We start from the raw sequence: 14208 nt of genomic DNA, 5'->3' as shown, positions 1-14208 counted from the left end.
AAAGAGAATTTCACAAAACTTCACTTTCTGAATAAAGTGCACATTTCTTCGACTTGTTACTGACATATGTTAAGGGCAATATTATTCCCCCTGCCTTCTGAAAGAGAGAAATCAAGTGTTCTTTTGTTATGCGAGAAAAATGGAAATATGTTGAATTTTCTTTATTCTTTATTTATATCGTTGTACTCATGTGACATCACAAGCTATAGTAGTCTTCTCATCGAGCCTTGAGTGAGGAGAAACTTCAAAAATTCAAACTTTTGAACGGGTTGTCCAATTCTCCTCAAACTCTCACTGATGTGTTCTACTAATATTGCTCCATGCACTCACTCAACCCACATGTCTATGAAGGTGAACTTGTCCTTTATTAACAAGTGACAGACGACTGTATTAAGAGAATAATTATATCATCATCATCTTTTTTTCCTTCCATCCACCTACAGATTTCCTCTTTGTGTATAGCAAGCAATTAGTTCATATCTCCTCTTTTTGTCATAATGCACAAAACCACAGTCAAGCACTTTCTCAACCAAATTCATATTTATATATCACCCGTAAAAACAAAATGTATTTAGGCCTACATGTTTTGTAGGAGATGGAAATATAAAGGCATGTATGAATGAATGATTGAATGAAGAACGATGACTATTGATAACGAAAAACAAATTCTTATTCTACACCTTTATATAATTACTATGACTCTCAGATTTCAGACCCCATGTCCTTATTATGAATGTGTAAAATACAAGGTAGTATCGCTTAGATGACTGTACTGTTTACTTAGAGTGATTTTCAACATTGATAGCAAATGCGATTCTTTTTTATGTTTATATGGAAGAAAAGCATAACGTACAAACAAGAACAAAACGATACATGGGTTATAATTTGATACAATCAAACAAAGTATTACACATTATACATGAACTTATTAAAATAGATGCCAAGATTACAATTTTTAAAGACAATGTTATAGGCCTACTCTGTTTTTCGTTTAGTATTTCGCATGACTTTAGAGATCTCTGATAAAGTGGCCTGTAATCTCGCCAAATATAAGTGTATGTACATATCATATATTTTATATCATATTTTCTGATGATTAAGCCTTACTCTTATCGACAAAGAATGTATAGTTATTTCAATTATGGGCGTATGAATGGTCAAGAATTAGCTGTCTATAGATGGAAAAATCCTACATGCTCTAGAAGTAACAATCGAACGTATGTAGATATTTTGTTCATTCAAAGATACAGCCCATAAGATTTTAAATGCCCATTACATCTTTCCAAGTTATAGGTTATACTGTACTTCATTTCCTATTAAATATCTTGAATGTGTCTCTATACTTATGTGTGCAGTGTTTGTCCTGTACTATAATTGGAATATGTACTATATTGGAAATAAGCGTTTGCGTATTCACCTTTTATAGATAATCGCCAAGTAGAACTAGCTAAAAAACAAAACAAAAGAAAACACGCATTCCAGTAAATTATGTGCGGAAAAAAATAAAAATGTCGCATTTGTTGGGGGTAAGGAGACAGGGAATGAGTCTACTTGAAGAGTTTGTTTGCAAAAACCGATAAGTCCACAGTTGCCAAATGGAGATATTTGCGATTAAAGGTCAAGAAAAATAAAGAGAATAATGAGAAAAATTTTGCTTCTTTTGACCGTAACTTCAAAAATATACCTTTATAAAATATTTAGTGACCAATATGTCATTTAAAGGGATAGTACAGTATTGGTGGAGATGAGAATTGGGCTTTTAACTTTTTGCGAGATACCAAGAAAACACTTATGAAATAGTACAGAGCATACCATTTTAAGAGGAATTCAAAGTTTATTTGATGAAAATCGGGTTTGGAATGACTGAAAAATCCAAAAACAAAGTAAAACAAAGCGATCGTAATAAAGTGTGGGTCCCACACTTATTAGAATCACTCTGTTTTGGATATCTCAGCCATTTCAAAACCAATTTTCATCAAATAAATGTTGAATTCCTCATGGAATTACATGCTCTTTCATATTTCATAAGAGGTTTCTTATTTTCTCACCAAAAATGTTAGAAACCTGAAATTAGGTCTCAACCAAAACTATACGATCCCTTTAAAAGGTATCATTTTGTACTTTATGACAGAGATCGTACTTCAAAATCTTCAAAAATGGACTTGTCAGATTTTGCGAACAAACTCTTCAGTCCTATTTTTATCGGTTGCGTTTTTGCCTCTGTAATTCTGATTTCTGCTTCATTCTGCATGAGTGTGCTGTAACTGAATGTGTCTATCACGTGTGCGATTTTGTCTGTTTGTGCCGTGAGTGTCTTGTGTTATTTCTAAACTGTTTTTCCTAATCAGAATAACAAAGTGCAGCCTCGTGATGTTCAACCTCCAATTACGCACTCCGTATTTTAGTTTCTCGATAAGTTATGATCAGGGGGTACCACTGGGGAGTTGTTCACACTCCCAAGCTGTTAAATTACTGGCATGACTGGATTGACCTGGTGACTGTGCGAAATATGGATCCAGCTATAGAACGGAATCGACTTCTTTACTGACGAAGAAACCGACGGGCTGTGTATCACGCTAGGTGTGTGTAATAATTAACCCACTGAAACAGTATTCTTGAAGAGAGCTAGGGGTTATTACTCAAGGATCGAGTGTGTGATAACTCCTTGATATAACCATAGTTGTATATTACAACATACAACAAGTTCTATATTGGTTGATCAGGTCAGGAAGGTGTACTCGGCTGCGTTATAACGCCTACATCCCGATTTGCAATAGTCCTTGAATCTATCCTATGCAAGAATGCGATGGCTGGATAATGTGCTAAAGGACTGCCCTATTGCCTAGTGTAACGCATGGACCTAGGTATATCCATGGTGTTGATTTGATGTAATGCGCTGTGGGTAAATTCAATGGATTTTGATATTGAAGTTTATGCTTAGGAAGAGAAGATTGTGAGAAAATATTTTTTGAATCAAACTGATTATTTTTGTTGTGTAAAATGTGTTTATTTGAGCTGTATAACAACATATGTATTAATAAGTATACTAGTAAGTGGCCGGCATACACAATTAACATAAACTCAATTTATTTTCTGATAATTATTGAGAATAGTGATATGTGATATTGTATTTGTAATATTTGTTTTTGTTTTGTATTATAGGTTGATCTCATTGTGCAATGGTCAAGATGAATAAGATTGACCCTTTGTTGTTCTATGCATTTTTTTTTCTTCATTGCTACACTGTATTTTGTGGGTATTTTTAATGTATTCATGACCCTTTGTTAACAATGTCTGTAATTCAGCCTCCCGGCTGCGATAGATATTGATGAATAAAACACCTTTTCAATTCAATTCAAATTCTGCCAACGTAGAGTGCAGTGGTGCTCAGAATAGGCAAACCATGACAACAACAAAATAAATGGCTTTTATACGCTATTCAGATTTTTTATTTATTTATTTATTTATTATTATTTTTTTTTTTTTGGGGGGGGTCTTTGAATTTCTGTGGAGGGAAGCACTATGGAAAGGAATGTCTCATTTTCACAATACATGTATTATTGTCTGTGCTGTTGGTTAGGACAGGGAGGTGACACTTCTCTCACCTATCTGGTTATTATATAGGACAACCAATAACCTCTTTCGCTTTATCTTGCTCCGTAGGCAACCTTTGTAACTTAATGCAGCACATGCAGCACTAAAACAAGTTTGTGACAAATCCGTTTTGATTGAACGCACAGAGTGAACCAAGGAGGTATCGATGCAACCAAAAGATCGATCATACAAATATATGTGTGCGCCCTCTTGGGCTCACACCTGGCCAGCTGTGTTAATACACTACGTAATTACCCAAAGCTGGACACACGGCAAATAGTTTGATAAGCGAGAGATTCAATGTCTCTTATGTTTCATTAACAAATTGTTTCACTTTGACAAGTATTAATGTTCGATCTTGGTTTAGAATAGAAAAAAAAACAACAATGTATCGTAAGTAAAACATGTGCTTTAGAAGCTTATGTATTCTTATGCTATCGAACATTGATGAAAAATTAATGTTCATACCATGCATTGTTTCAAAGTATGTTCGCAGGTGCTCTTTTTTGCCATTTATATGCGTTAGATATTCACAGTAGTTAAATGGAAACAGTAAGACAGACTGATTAAACCCCCACGTTAATGGTGTCTAAGAAATTTGTGAAGAATCAAAATATGTGAACGGTATCCTCGCTGAGTAAGTATATACACTTTGATTCTAGAAAATATTTCGATGACTGGGCATTGCTGGGATAAATTATATTCTATTGCATAATTATCAGAAGATGAATGTTGTTCCATTGCAGTGTAATGAGAGCTGGAGCGAGACAGCTTTCTCGAAGAGCCGACGAATGTAATCCTTGGCTTGAGTCATACTGTACAGACTTGACTTCTTAAGATGAAGTAATAGAACTTCTTCTACACAGGCATTATAAAGGAGGTAATGATATTCATACCTGAAAACTCTTATTTGCTAGATACTCAGCGTACAAGCATTTTCTCGCTTGCCACGATTGTCAGTGGTTTGATCTTCTGGCGCAGAATTCATGTGAATAACTTTTGAAAGAGGAAATTCATCCAAAAAATAAATATACTTTAAAAGAAGAGAAAAAAGGTTCCCAACAAGAACGTTCCCCCCCCCCCCAAAAAAAAAACCGACAAAAATCTGAGAGGACGTAAATGCATTGTTAGACGTATTAATGTGTCAATGTCGTTAGCTTACTAGAGTTGTAGAAAGTGATACGTGTATTACATGGTGATTTACATAAAAAATTAATGTATGTTGTTGAGTTTATTTTTCTATACTGGAGGCTCTTTTTAGAATGATTTCTTTATTATATTCATGTATTAGATTGTTGCAAATTCTGTACACGAATTAGGGCAGTGGTATCTATGATATTTGTTGGCATTCGTTAACCAGTTTTGTGCGTTGAGTGTTGATTGGCACAGGAAACTCCAGAGGGATGTTCACACTATCCAAACCCCCTGGGAAGGAAAGGGTTAAAATTCCATCATCAGCTTTGTCTAATTGACACGGGAGTACTTCCGCTGGATTCAGATAAAAAGATGTAACAAAATGTTACTACATAGCAGGTTATATGGGAACAATATCATAACAAATAACATCTTGTAAAAGTGTGTTGAAGTTATACAATAATCATCATAATTATTATCTATTCACGGATTATTTTCTTTTTCAACTGCAGAGAGTTTTTTCTATCGCTATTACATTTCATTTATTTTTATTTATACTCTCTCTTAATGCAAAATACAATCTTATTGTCTTTTTAGAGACCATCCAGCCTTTTTCCACATATTTTCAACTCGGAAGTGCAGGACTGAATAAGTTAAAACCCCCTTGTATCATCAGCGTATGCAGAAACTTTTCATTCTATCGATAGGGGGCGCTGTTCTGTTTTTTGTATTCGCCTGACTTGGAAGATTGACGACTGGCCGCGCTCACCGTTTTTATTTTGCTCTCGAAAAACTATGAATACAAATTTGCATAAGTGTTATGAAAAGAACACCTCCTTCTGCTGGAAAAGTGTGAAATTGTGATGTCACCAGGAGCATTAACAGAACAACAGCATTGGGCAAAAGGCATCTATTTCAGCACCTCCCTTTGCAGTACTCATTGAGTTTTTATTTACTATCATGCATTTTGTATAACCTTCACGAAAAAGGAGGCCTAGTAGACAACACCACCTTTATTTACACAAGTTATGAATGGTACCCCATTGACTTGCCAGACCTGACAACAGCCAACGTAAAGCGACGAGTCTCTTTGATATGTTTACATTGATCTTGATAAGTTAAAAGTGGGATAAAAACCCCGAGAACAAACAATTTTTGCAATTTCGAAGATTAACCTATTTCGCACGTGATGTGCAAAAAAAAAAAAAAAAATGTACGTATGACTTAATTTAACAAGGTGTTAACGTCATTGTCTACGGACTCTTTGTTTGAAAAGAATCACCCTTTATAATCCTTTCTAAGTAACAAGATACTTCACAATAACTTGACTGAAGGATTTACTTTCTTATTCATAAAATTCACTGCTGTGCTTGTAACGTATTATTCTTACTCCTTATCCTCAGACTAACTTGAATAGTTGGCCTGGAATTCTCCTCTAGACATCAGTATTCGCCGTAACCTGTTTGTGAGTATGAACTCTGATTGTATAATATGCACTGTATAATATGTAAATCTATGTATATGTATAGATTATGTTTACTTCATATACATACATAATATGTATATAAATAAATAAATAAATAAATAAATGATATATATATATATATATATATATATATATATATATTAATATCTATAATGCAGATATTCTATATCATATATATATATCTTATATATATTCCTCCCCCTCTTCCTCTCTCTTTCTCCACGGTAACAACGAATCCAAATCCAAAAGTCTAATGGAAGAAAATGAAAGTCACACTACAAGTAGACATCAGTGACTACACTGTGCTCTTGTCCACTCGACACAATGACAGTACTTGTCTCTCAATTCTCTGTAAAGTTCGCACTTTTTCCCTAACCCGGCTAAGTAAAGAGGAATGAACGAGAGCGATACAGATTTCATCTTGATTATAGATTATTTATTTTTTTCCATTTCACCTTTTTCGATTCTCTACCGCTACATGAGATGTGTAGAAAAAGCAAAATAAACCATAAATTGTCAATATACTTCTCATAATAAATAGTCTAGTGTGTTCGTCTAGGGATTAAATTGATTGCGAAATTATTAATTTGATCGATTAACTAGTGAAAGTATAGAGTAATTGCAAACCCATGAATTAATTATAATCAGTACATCAAACTACGGTGGAATGAGCAACTAGGATAGCAAGACGAGGAAATATATCTTGCCATGTTTCGACTTCTAATGAAACCTTTCATTCAGCGCAATTTGTGTTGTGTAGATTAAAGGCAATTTGTGCAATAATGATCACAACGAGCTGTGTAGGACATGACATGAGATCGGTTGTACGCTACGCCTTACTGAAGAGCACTTCACATCTTTCGTATTGCTTGGCAGCCAGTAAACGGGTTTCACGCATTTACTATAAAACTGTAGTTGTCCCGTTGCATATGGAACACCCTGTAATTGATGTGGTAGGAATTCATCTTCGTATCTTCACCTACAGAGTCATGACCTAAGGTATGATAAAAATGAAATATGATTATCGTATTGCGGGTAGCTCTTGGTTTCAAGTATCGTCTAGTACTCGTCTTCGCCTTCGCCTTCCTCCTCATCGGCGGCAGAGTCGACACCGACCTCCTCGTAGTCCTTCTCCAGGGCAGCCAGATCCTCACGAGCCTCGGAGAACTCTCCCTCCTCCATACCCTCTCCCACGTACCAGTGAACGAAGGCACGCTTGGCGTACATCAGATCGAACTTGTGGTCCAGACGAGCCCAGGCCTCGGCGATGGCCGTGGTGTTGCTCAGCATGCACACGGCGCGCTGAACCTTGGCCAGATCGCCACCAGGCACAACGGTCGGTGGCTGGTAGTTGATGCCGACCTTGAAACCAGTTGGGCACCAATCGACGAACTGGATGGAGCGCTTGGTCTTGATGGTAGCGATGGCGGCGTTGACATCCTTGGGGACGACATCACCCCGGAAAAGCAGACAGCAGGCCATGTACTTGCCGTGACGAGGATCGCACTTCACCATCTGGTTGGCGGGCTCGAAGCAGGCGTTGGTGATCTCGGCAACAGTCAGCTGTTCATGGTAGGCCTTTTCGGCAGAGATGACGGGAGCGTAGGTTGCCAGAGGGAAGTGGATACGAGGGTAGGGCACCAAATTGGTCTGGAACTCCGTCAGGTCGACGTTGAGAGCACCATCGAATCGCAGAGAGGCGGTGATGGAGGACACAATCTGGCCGATGAGACGGTTCAGGTTGGTGTAGGTGGGACGCTCAATGTCGAGGTTGCGCCGACAGATGTCGTAGATGGCCTCATTGTCGACCATGAAGGCACAGTCGGAGTGCTCAAGAGTAGTATGTGTCGTTAGGATTGCATTGTAAGGCTCGACTACAGCGGTAGCGATTTGTGGAGCGGGGTAGATGGAGAATTCGAGCTTGGACTTCTTTCCGTAGTCGACGGAGAGACGCTCCATGAGAAGGGATGAGAAGCCGGAGCCGGTGCCACCGCCGAAGCTGTGGAAGATGAGGAATCCCTGAAGACCGGTGCATTGGTCAGCCTGAATGAGACAAAAACAAAAATGTACATTCTTGAACTGAAGGCTTTCATAATGGGTGCGGAAGTTGAGTTACTGCGACGACTCGCCTCTATTTTGAATTCGTACTGGGACTTTCTTAAAATGAATGCACGTAAACGATTATGAGTATGTCATGGACTCAAACAGACGAGCAAACAACAACACACGCAAACAAAGAAAATACTGTAAGACATATTCGGTGACACGAGAGCCTTTTGGCGCCTATTTGATTCGGAACGTTACAAAGGCTAAGAATGTCGACAATGTCTTGAAAAAGAACGATCTAACATTCATGACATTAATTGGAATATCTCCCGACGTATTGTGGTTGTTGTTTCTTTCTTTTCTCTCACCAATTTGCGTATTCTGTCGAGAACCATGTCGATGAGTTCTCTTCCGATTGTGTAGTGACCACGGGCGTAGTTGTTGGCGGCATCCTCCTTGCCAGTGATTAGCTGCTCAGGGTGGAACAGCTGGCGGTAGGTTCCGGTACGGACTTCATCTGCAAAGGTAAATCGGAGAAAAAATGAAATGACATTTCATCCCCTTGAGATCGTGTTAACTTAATGGGCAATTAACCCCAAATATATGATTATAAGTGCAGTATATCCACATTTACATATTTTAGGTATTTTCCCCATTTACCTTCTCTGAGATGAATAATGTTCTCGAATGCTCTCGAATGTATGCAGCGCCCATGAGAATTAGCACACATAAAATATATATATATTTTTTTATGTGGGAAGGGGAATTTTAACAGTTTTAAAAGTGTGCATCAGGTATAAAGTTAGCTCAACCCATCTCCTTGACACATATGCTGGAGGTAAAATAATACAGTAGTCGACTTCCATGCTCGGAAAATGTAGAAACAAAAACGGAGCTGAGCAATCACTCTTGATTCTGCAAACTATTCAGCGCAGTATAACATTTTAAGTATACCTTGTTATGATAACTGCGAACGAACGCCGTTACCGTTTTGAGAGTTGATAATTATATTGTAATGTATTGTACCTTTCTTTTTAAAGTCTGTATGAAGAAGGAACTGAAAAAAAAATGACGCTCCCGAAATTTCTATAGCACTTCTTACCGACAACAGTAGGTTCGAGATCGACGAAGACGGCACGGGGAACGTGCTTGCCGGCTCCAGTCTCGCTGAAGAAGGTGTTGAAGGAGTCGTCACCTCCTCCGATGGTCTTGTCAGAAGGCATCTGACCATCGGGCTGGATGCCGTGCTCCAGACAGTACAACTCCCAGCATGCATTGCCGATCTGGACACCGGCCTGACCGACGTGGACTGAGATACATTCACGCTGGAAGAGGGATGAGAATGATGACGATCATTGAATGCATCAATTACTCTATGTGGAGCATGAGGCTGTCTTATTATGACTTGGGACAATATGCGAGAATGAAGGCTCAAGGAAAAAGGTTTGCACACAAACGTCATCTGACATTTCTTGGTTTCAAGTGATTGTGTACAATTTATCATGTGACCGCATGCTCAATATTGAGGCTGTCACTATGGAAACGGCGTTTTGTTTTGTTTTGTTTTTTTGATACAGAAAAAGTAAATGAATTGTGTCTATTTCGCGAAAAGCTGCAGTTCAAAGTAATCACGTCGCTGCCATTTATTATTTTATTTGCAGCCTTTAAGTACCCCGAAACTGCTTTGGATTTATAAAAGGGCGGGTAGGCCTAAAAAAAGTGTTCGACCAGTAGACCCGGTTTATGCTCTGTGTTAATTGACGTCACAGTGAGTTGCGGCAACTGCACAGAACCAGTAATCTCTCTCACGAGAAAGAATCCGCAGAACTTTATATGACATTTCTGCTTTCAGCAGATTTCTTCAGGTAGCCTCTCACCAAAGTATGAAGAAAAGGACAGTTTGCTTCATCAACAATGTTATCGATATAATCATGATGATGATCATCATCATCATCATTATCATCATCACTATCTTATTATCACTTCTATGATTATTTTCATCATGGTAATTATCTTAATAATTTTGTCAATATCGTTACCGCAATTAATTAACTTGGTCTAGAAGGGATGGATTGAATCTTGTCTGATTTACTACTTTCGGGGCAAGTCTATCACATAATAAGATTCAACGAGCTATCCTGAAGTGACTGGTTTCAGAAATCCGCCTCAAAGATCGCATCTTCAGACAGACGCGTTGCACAGGTATCCGCTGAATGGAAGACAAGTCACTCCTGCTCCTGCATTGCATGATTATCCCGCCATCCCACATCGTGCGATTATCATAAGATCGTTCGAGACAGACTGGTCACGGTGGCTGTGGAGAACATTACGCATGGGGGATCCCTGGTCGATCGAAGCAAACACATTCGCTGGATGGAAACCAACAGCACATTTTGCTCGTCGGTGTGCTTCTGTGTATCAGCTAAGGGATGACTCATTGTGTGTCATCCTCTTAGACTAACATCGAGTCGCTTACTTCAGGCAGACGACACCGAGATTTTCCATAGAAATTCAACGTATCAACAGTGCCATATTCCAGGAAAGGAGGGACGCAGTTGTTTCACCTGTTCTCGTCTTTAAGAGCCGCCCATTGTATGCCAGACCCTCACCATTACTTTGAACTACATTATGATGATTGACATGACAATAATATATTAGCATCTTTCATATTCTGGTCGAAATTAATCTCGATCTTGCCATGAGAAAAGACAGGCTGTCGTGTATCTTTACTTGACAGCTTTCAAGTTGTTTTCTAGGTCTTGCAAGACCTCGGATATGTTTTTTCTCCTTCACGGTGGATCTGGGAAAGACCCCTTTGCATCTATATAGGTGGAAAGTGTCGGTATTTAATGCGCGTTGGAAAAGTTGAAATTTGCGATAATTCACTGCAATGCCTGGCAGTCTTCTCATTTACGGAAAATTTATCACATTTAGCAAATGCTACATCATGTTCATTGATTATCAAGACGATGTGTGACAATTACTGCCAGGATCATGTCACGCTCGCATGCGTCTCTACGAACTAATCCATCCCATACCTCATCGCATCCCGCCAACACTCACAAAAAATAGACACCTTGTGAAAACGTCTGGATTACATCTCAAACGACACTGATTGGCATTTAGCAGCCACAAACGCAGGATACCGAAAGTGTCTATTCTTGTTCACACCCTCCACGCCCTCCATTCACTTCATTCACACTCCGTCCTTTCACACCTTGTTTATGTTTGCTTGTTCTTGCGTTGTTGTTTTTTATTTCAGTCTTAACAATTTGGTAAGGCACGTCATTCATCAGCCCATAATTTTTATTACGCTATTCAAAGTTTGCGACTTATACTCGAGAGAGAACAGTCCAACTCCCAGTATACTATATTGACAGATATTGGCAGTCTAATCTGATAATTGGATGGTGGCATTGTCATTGACGTAAAAAAACAACAACAGCAAACAAACAAACAAACAAACAAGGAACATCAACACCGCTCCCAGTCAATTATTCAAATTAACTTTTACAGGGAGATTGCTCAGTCTCTGATTGAATCAACCTCGAAAGTGGCGGCATAACGATGTATCTTGCATTAATCAGATCTGCTGACCCTGAACACCGATCAGAGGACTAATATCCGGACTGTTGTTCGTGGATCGATAGCGTCGCTAATTAATCCCATGCACCGATGCATAGAGGGCGTTTTCAATTTAATTTCTCTGCTTTTCTTTCAGACGAGAGCTGCGTATTACCATGATTATTAATTCGGCCTTGTGCTCCCTGAATAGAAGTGGCAGCATCTCACGTATTCACATATTAGATGTGCGACAGTGAGTCACGGTGAGGTGTATGGACGGAAAGTGCACGTGGGGAAAGTCATCTTCATCACAAAGTCAGCACAATGTCAAAACTCTGTTATTTTCCACATCGATCATCCAACACGAGACATTAATGACCCTCAGTCGCTGTTTCAAACGTCGCCTTATTTTACTTTTATGTGGGAAGAACAATGGAACGTCGCTCAGGGACTGTATATTCTTGCTGGTCATTGGAATGTTACTTTTCTTATCGTATGTGATAATACACTGCAGCTCTCTCAGGAATCAAATTGCACTCAGTGGTCTAAGATCTAATGCATATATGCAATCCATCTTTGCATCTACCTTTCATTTTTTTCTCTCTCTACCTTCTTTTTCTCTGCGCACACACGCACGCACACACACACACACACACACACACACATACATACACACACAGACTTACGCACACACACGCAGCTTAGAACATAGTTTGTCATGTGGATTTCTGCCTATAGATGATGGAATATTACGCAGAAAATCTCAGAGGAGCTTTTGCAGGTTTTTGTAAGATGAATGATCGCTCTAAATGGCGCTCGAGTAAAACAATCACATAATAATACGTTCGTCTGCTCCATGCCTATACCAGCAGAATATCCGTTATTCACGCCACCCTTGACTGTACCCCTCGATCTCGATCTCTATACTTCACACTCACAATAATAGCAAGCCAGCGACAAGCGAGTCTGCTCATTAAGCGGCTTGCACAACCTTCAGCCACCCCCCCCCCCATACCCTCCGTCCAATACGTACCCATAGCCGTGTCCATGGCAACCCCTCCGGGAGCTGCGATGGATTTTAGCCGAGCGCCTCCTGCCACACCCGTGCGGTGTCAAATCATACCGTGTGAAGAGTGTGGGGAGTGACGTATTTGTGGGCTCTATTATGGGTGCCCTGTATCATAGCAGTTATTTTCATGGACACAGGCAAAGGAAGTCGAATGCGAGGAACCAATCTTGTATACCGGACCTCTTGGCGATGTCTTGGACGCAATGAGAAATTCTGTTCTAATATCCCGACTCAAATTTAAAACCGTCTCGCTGTCCTTTTGTGATAGGCAACGTTAGCGTCAAATCAAACCTTGCTGAATGCGTGTGAATTAAACACAATGTCATTATGCATGTTTGTCGGTTTGGTATACATATATGACATTTCATATAAATACCACGCTGTCGTTAGGAGGTTTTGGCGTACGGAAATGATTTGCAGCATCATTGGCCAGGCAATGAGGCCATTCGTAAAAATTTTTATTTCTAGAGTAATCACCTGATATTTTTGTAGGCTTTATTTCATGTTTGTTTTAACCTATATTACAAAAGAGGAAAACGACAACCACTACAACGCCAAACGTGAGATTTATGCAGTTTTGGAATAAGAAACATCAGAAATACAAAACAAATTTCGAGATGAAAAATATTAATCAAATAACGAGATAAATGCTGCAAATTCCGTACTGACAGATTGGTCCACTAGTGCATAACACTACGAGAAAGATGATCAATGATGCACCAAAACATAAGTTGATGCGGATCATATCAGATTAATCCCAGTCATATAGCATACAACCTCATTACCGTATTCACAAATGGTATACAGCCATCAAGCACAAAGAGTGGTAGCGTAGGGTTGTATTGCACGGCAGCTGGATTATTCAGTCGATAATAACTGTTATCATTTGGAATTTGTTTCACAAAATTGTCAGGCATAAATCGATAATGGCATTGGAAAACATGTGCTTACAAAAATGAGTGAAGATTAGACCCTGGAATTCGCGCACTGCGCATCGCTTTTGCGCAGGACCAACGCCCTTTTTTCTATCTTTCATGTACGATATCACCATCATCATTATCTCTCTGGCCTTCTCTCCCTCTCCCTCTCCCTCTCTCTATCTCTTTCTATCTTTTCCTCCCCCAGACACTACCCTAATCAAGAGAACACTCGCTCTCTTGTATGGCGCGAAAATGGCATCGCTGGGTCGTGGCACTGTCCAGCTTTGCACTGCACGCACCATCTACAGTATCAGAACAGGAATATGCCTCCCGCTCTATCGCCTGCACTTAATGAGATGCTTCTCCACGCTTGACAGTGGAGGGTTAAAAGGAAA

The 14208-nt window shown here is 39.3% G+C and overlaps 1 protein-coding gene across 1 annotated transcript; it reads right to left on the bottom strand.

Annotated features, from left to right (window-relative positions):
- Positions 1-6672: 6672 nt before the first annotated feature.
- Positions 6673-9568, bottom strand: LOC139709135 (tubulin alpha-1 chain-like). Its single transcript, XM_071621096.1, has 3 exons — positions 9363-9568; positions 8629-8777; positions 6673-8257 (listed from the first exon to the last, which is right to left on the bottom strand). The coding sequence occupies exons 1-3, from the start codon at positions 9481-9483 to the stop codon at positions 7274-7276; spliced, it is 1254 nt and encodes a 417-aa protein (XP_071477197.1). The 5' UTR covers positions 9484-9568; the 3' UTR covers positions 6673-7273.
- Between the last annotated feature and the right edge of the window lie 4640 nt (positions 9569-14208).

The sequence above is a fragment of the Diadema antillarum genome, unplaced genomic scaffold (assembly GCF_040938485.1).
Source record: "Diadema antillarum isolate AM-2024a unplaced genomic scaffold, OU_Dant_1.0 seq00001410_RagTag, whole genome shotgun sequence".
In the NCBI taxonomy this organism is placed as follows: Eukaryota; Metazoa; Echinodermata; class Echinoidea; order Diadematoida; family Diadematidae; genus Diadema; species Diadema antillarum.
Note: the sequence above shows the minus strand (reverse complement) of the source record. Positions and strands in the feature narration are given on the sequence as shown.

What these genes read in the sequence shown, in the direction of transcription:
- LOC139709135 (XM_071621096.1), bottom strand. Translation starts at nt 9,483, where the DNA reads ATGCCTTCTGACAAGACCATCGGAGGAGGTGACGACTCCTTCAACACC. An exon ending in TCTCGAACCTACTGTTGTCG is followed by an intron (nt 8,778 to 9,362) that starts GTAAGAAGTGCT and finishes TTACCTTTGCAG; the next exon opens with ATGAAGTCCGTACCGGAACC. An exon ending in TCGACAGAATACGCAAATTG is followed by an intron (nt 8,258 to 8,628) that starts GTGAGAGAAAAG and finishes TGTCTCATTCAG; the next exon opens with GCTGACCAATGCACCGGTCT.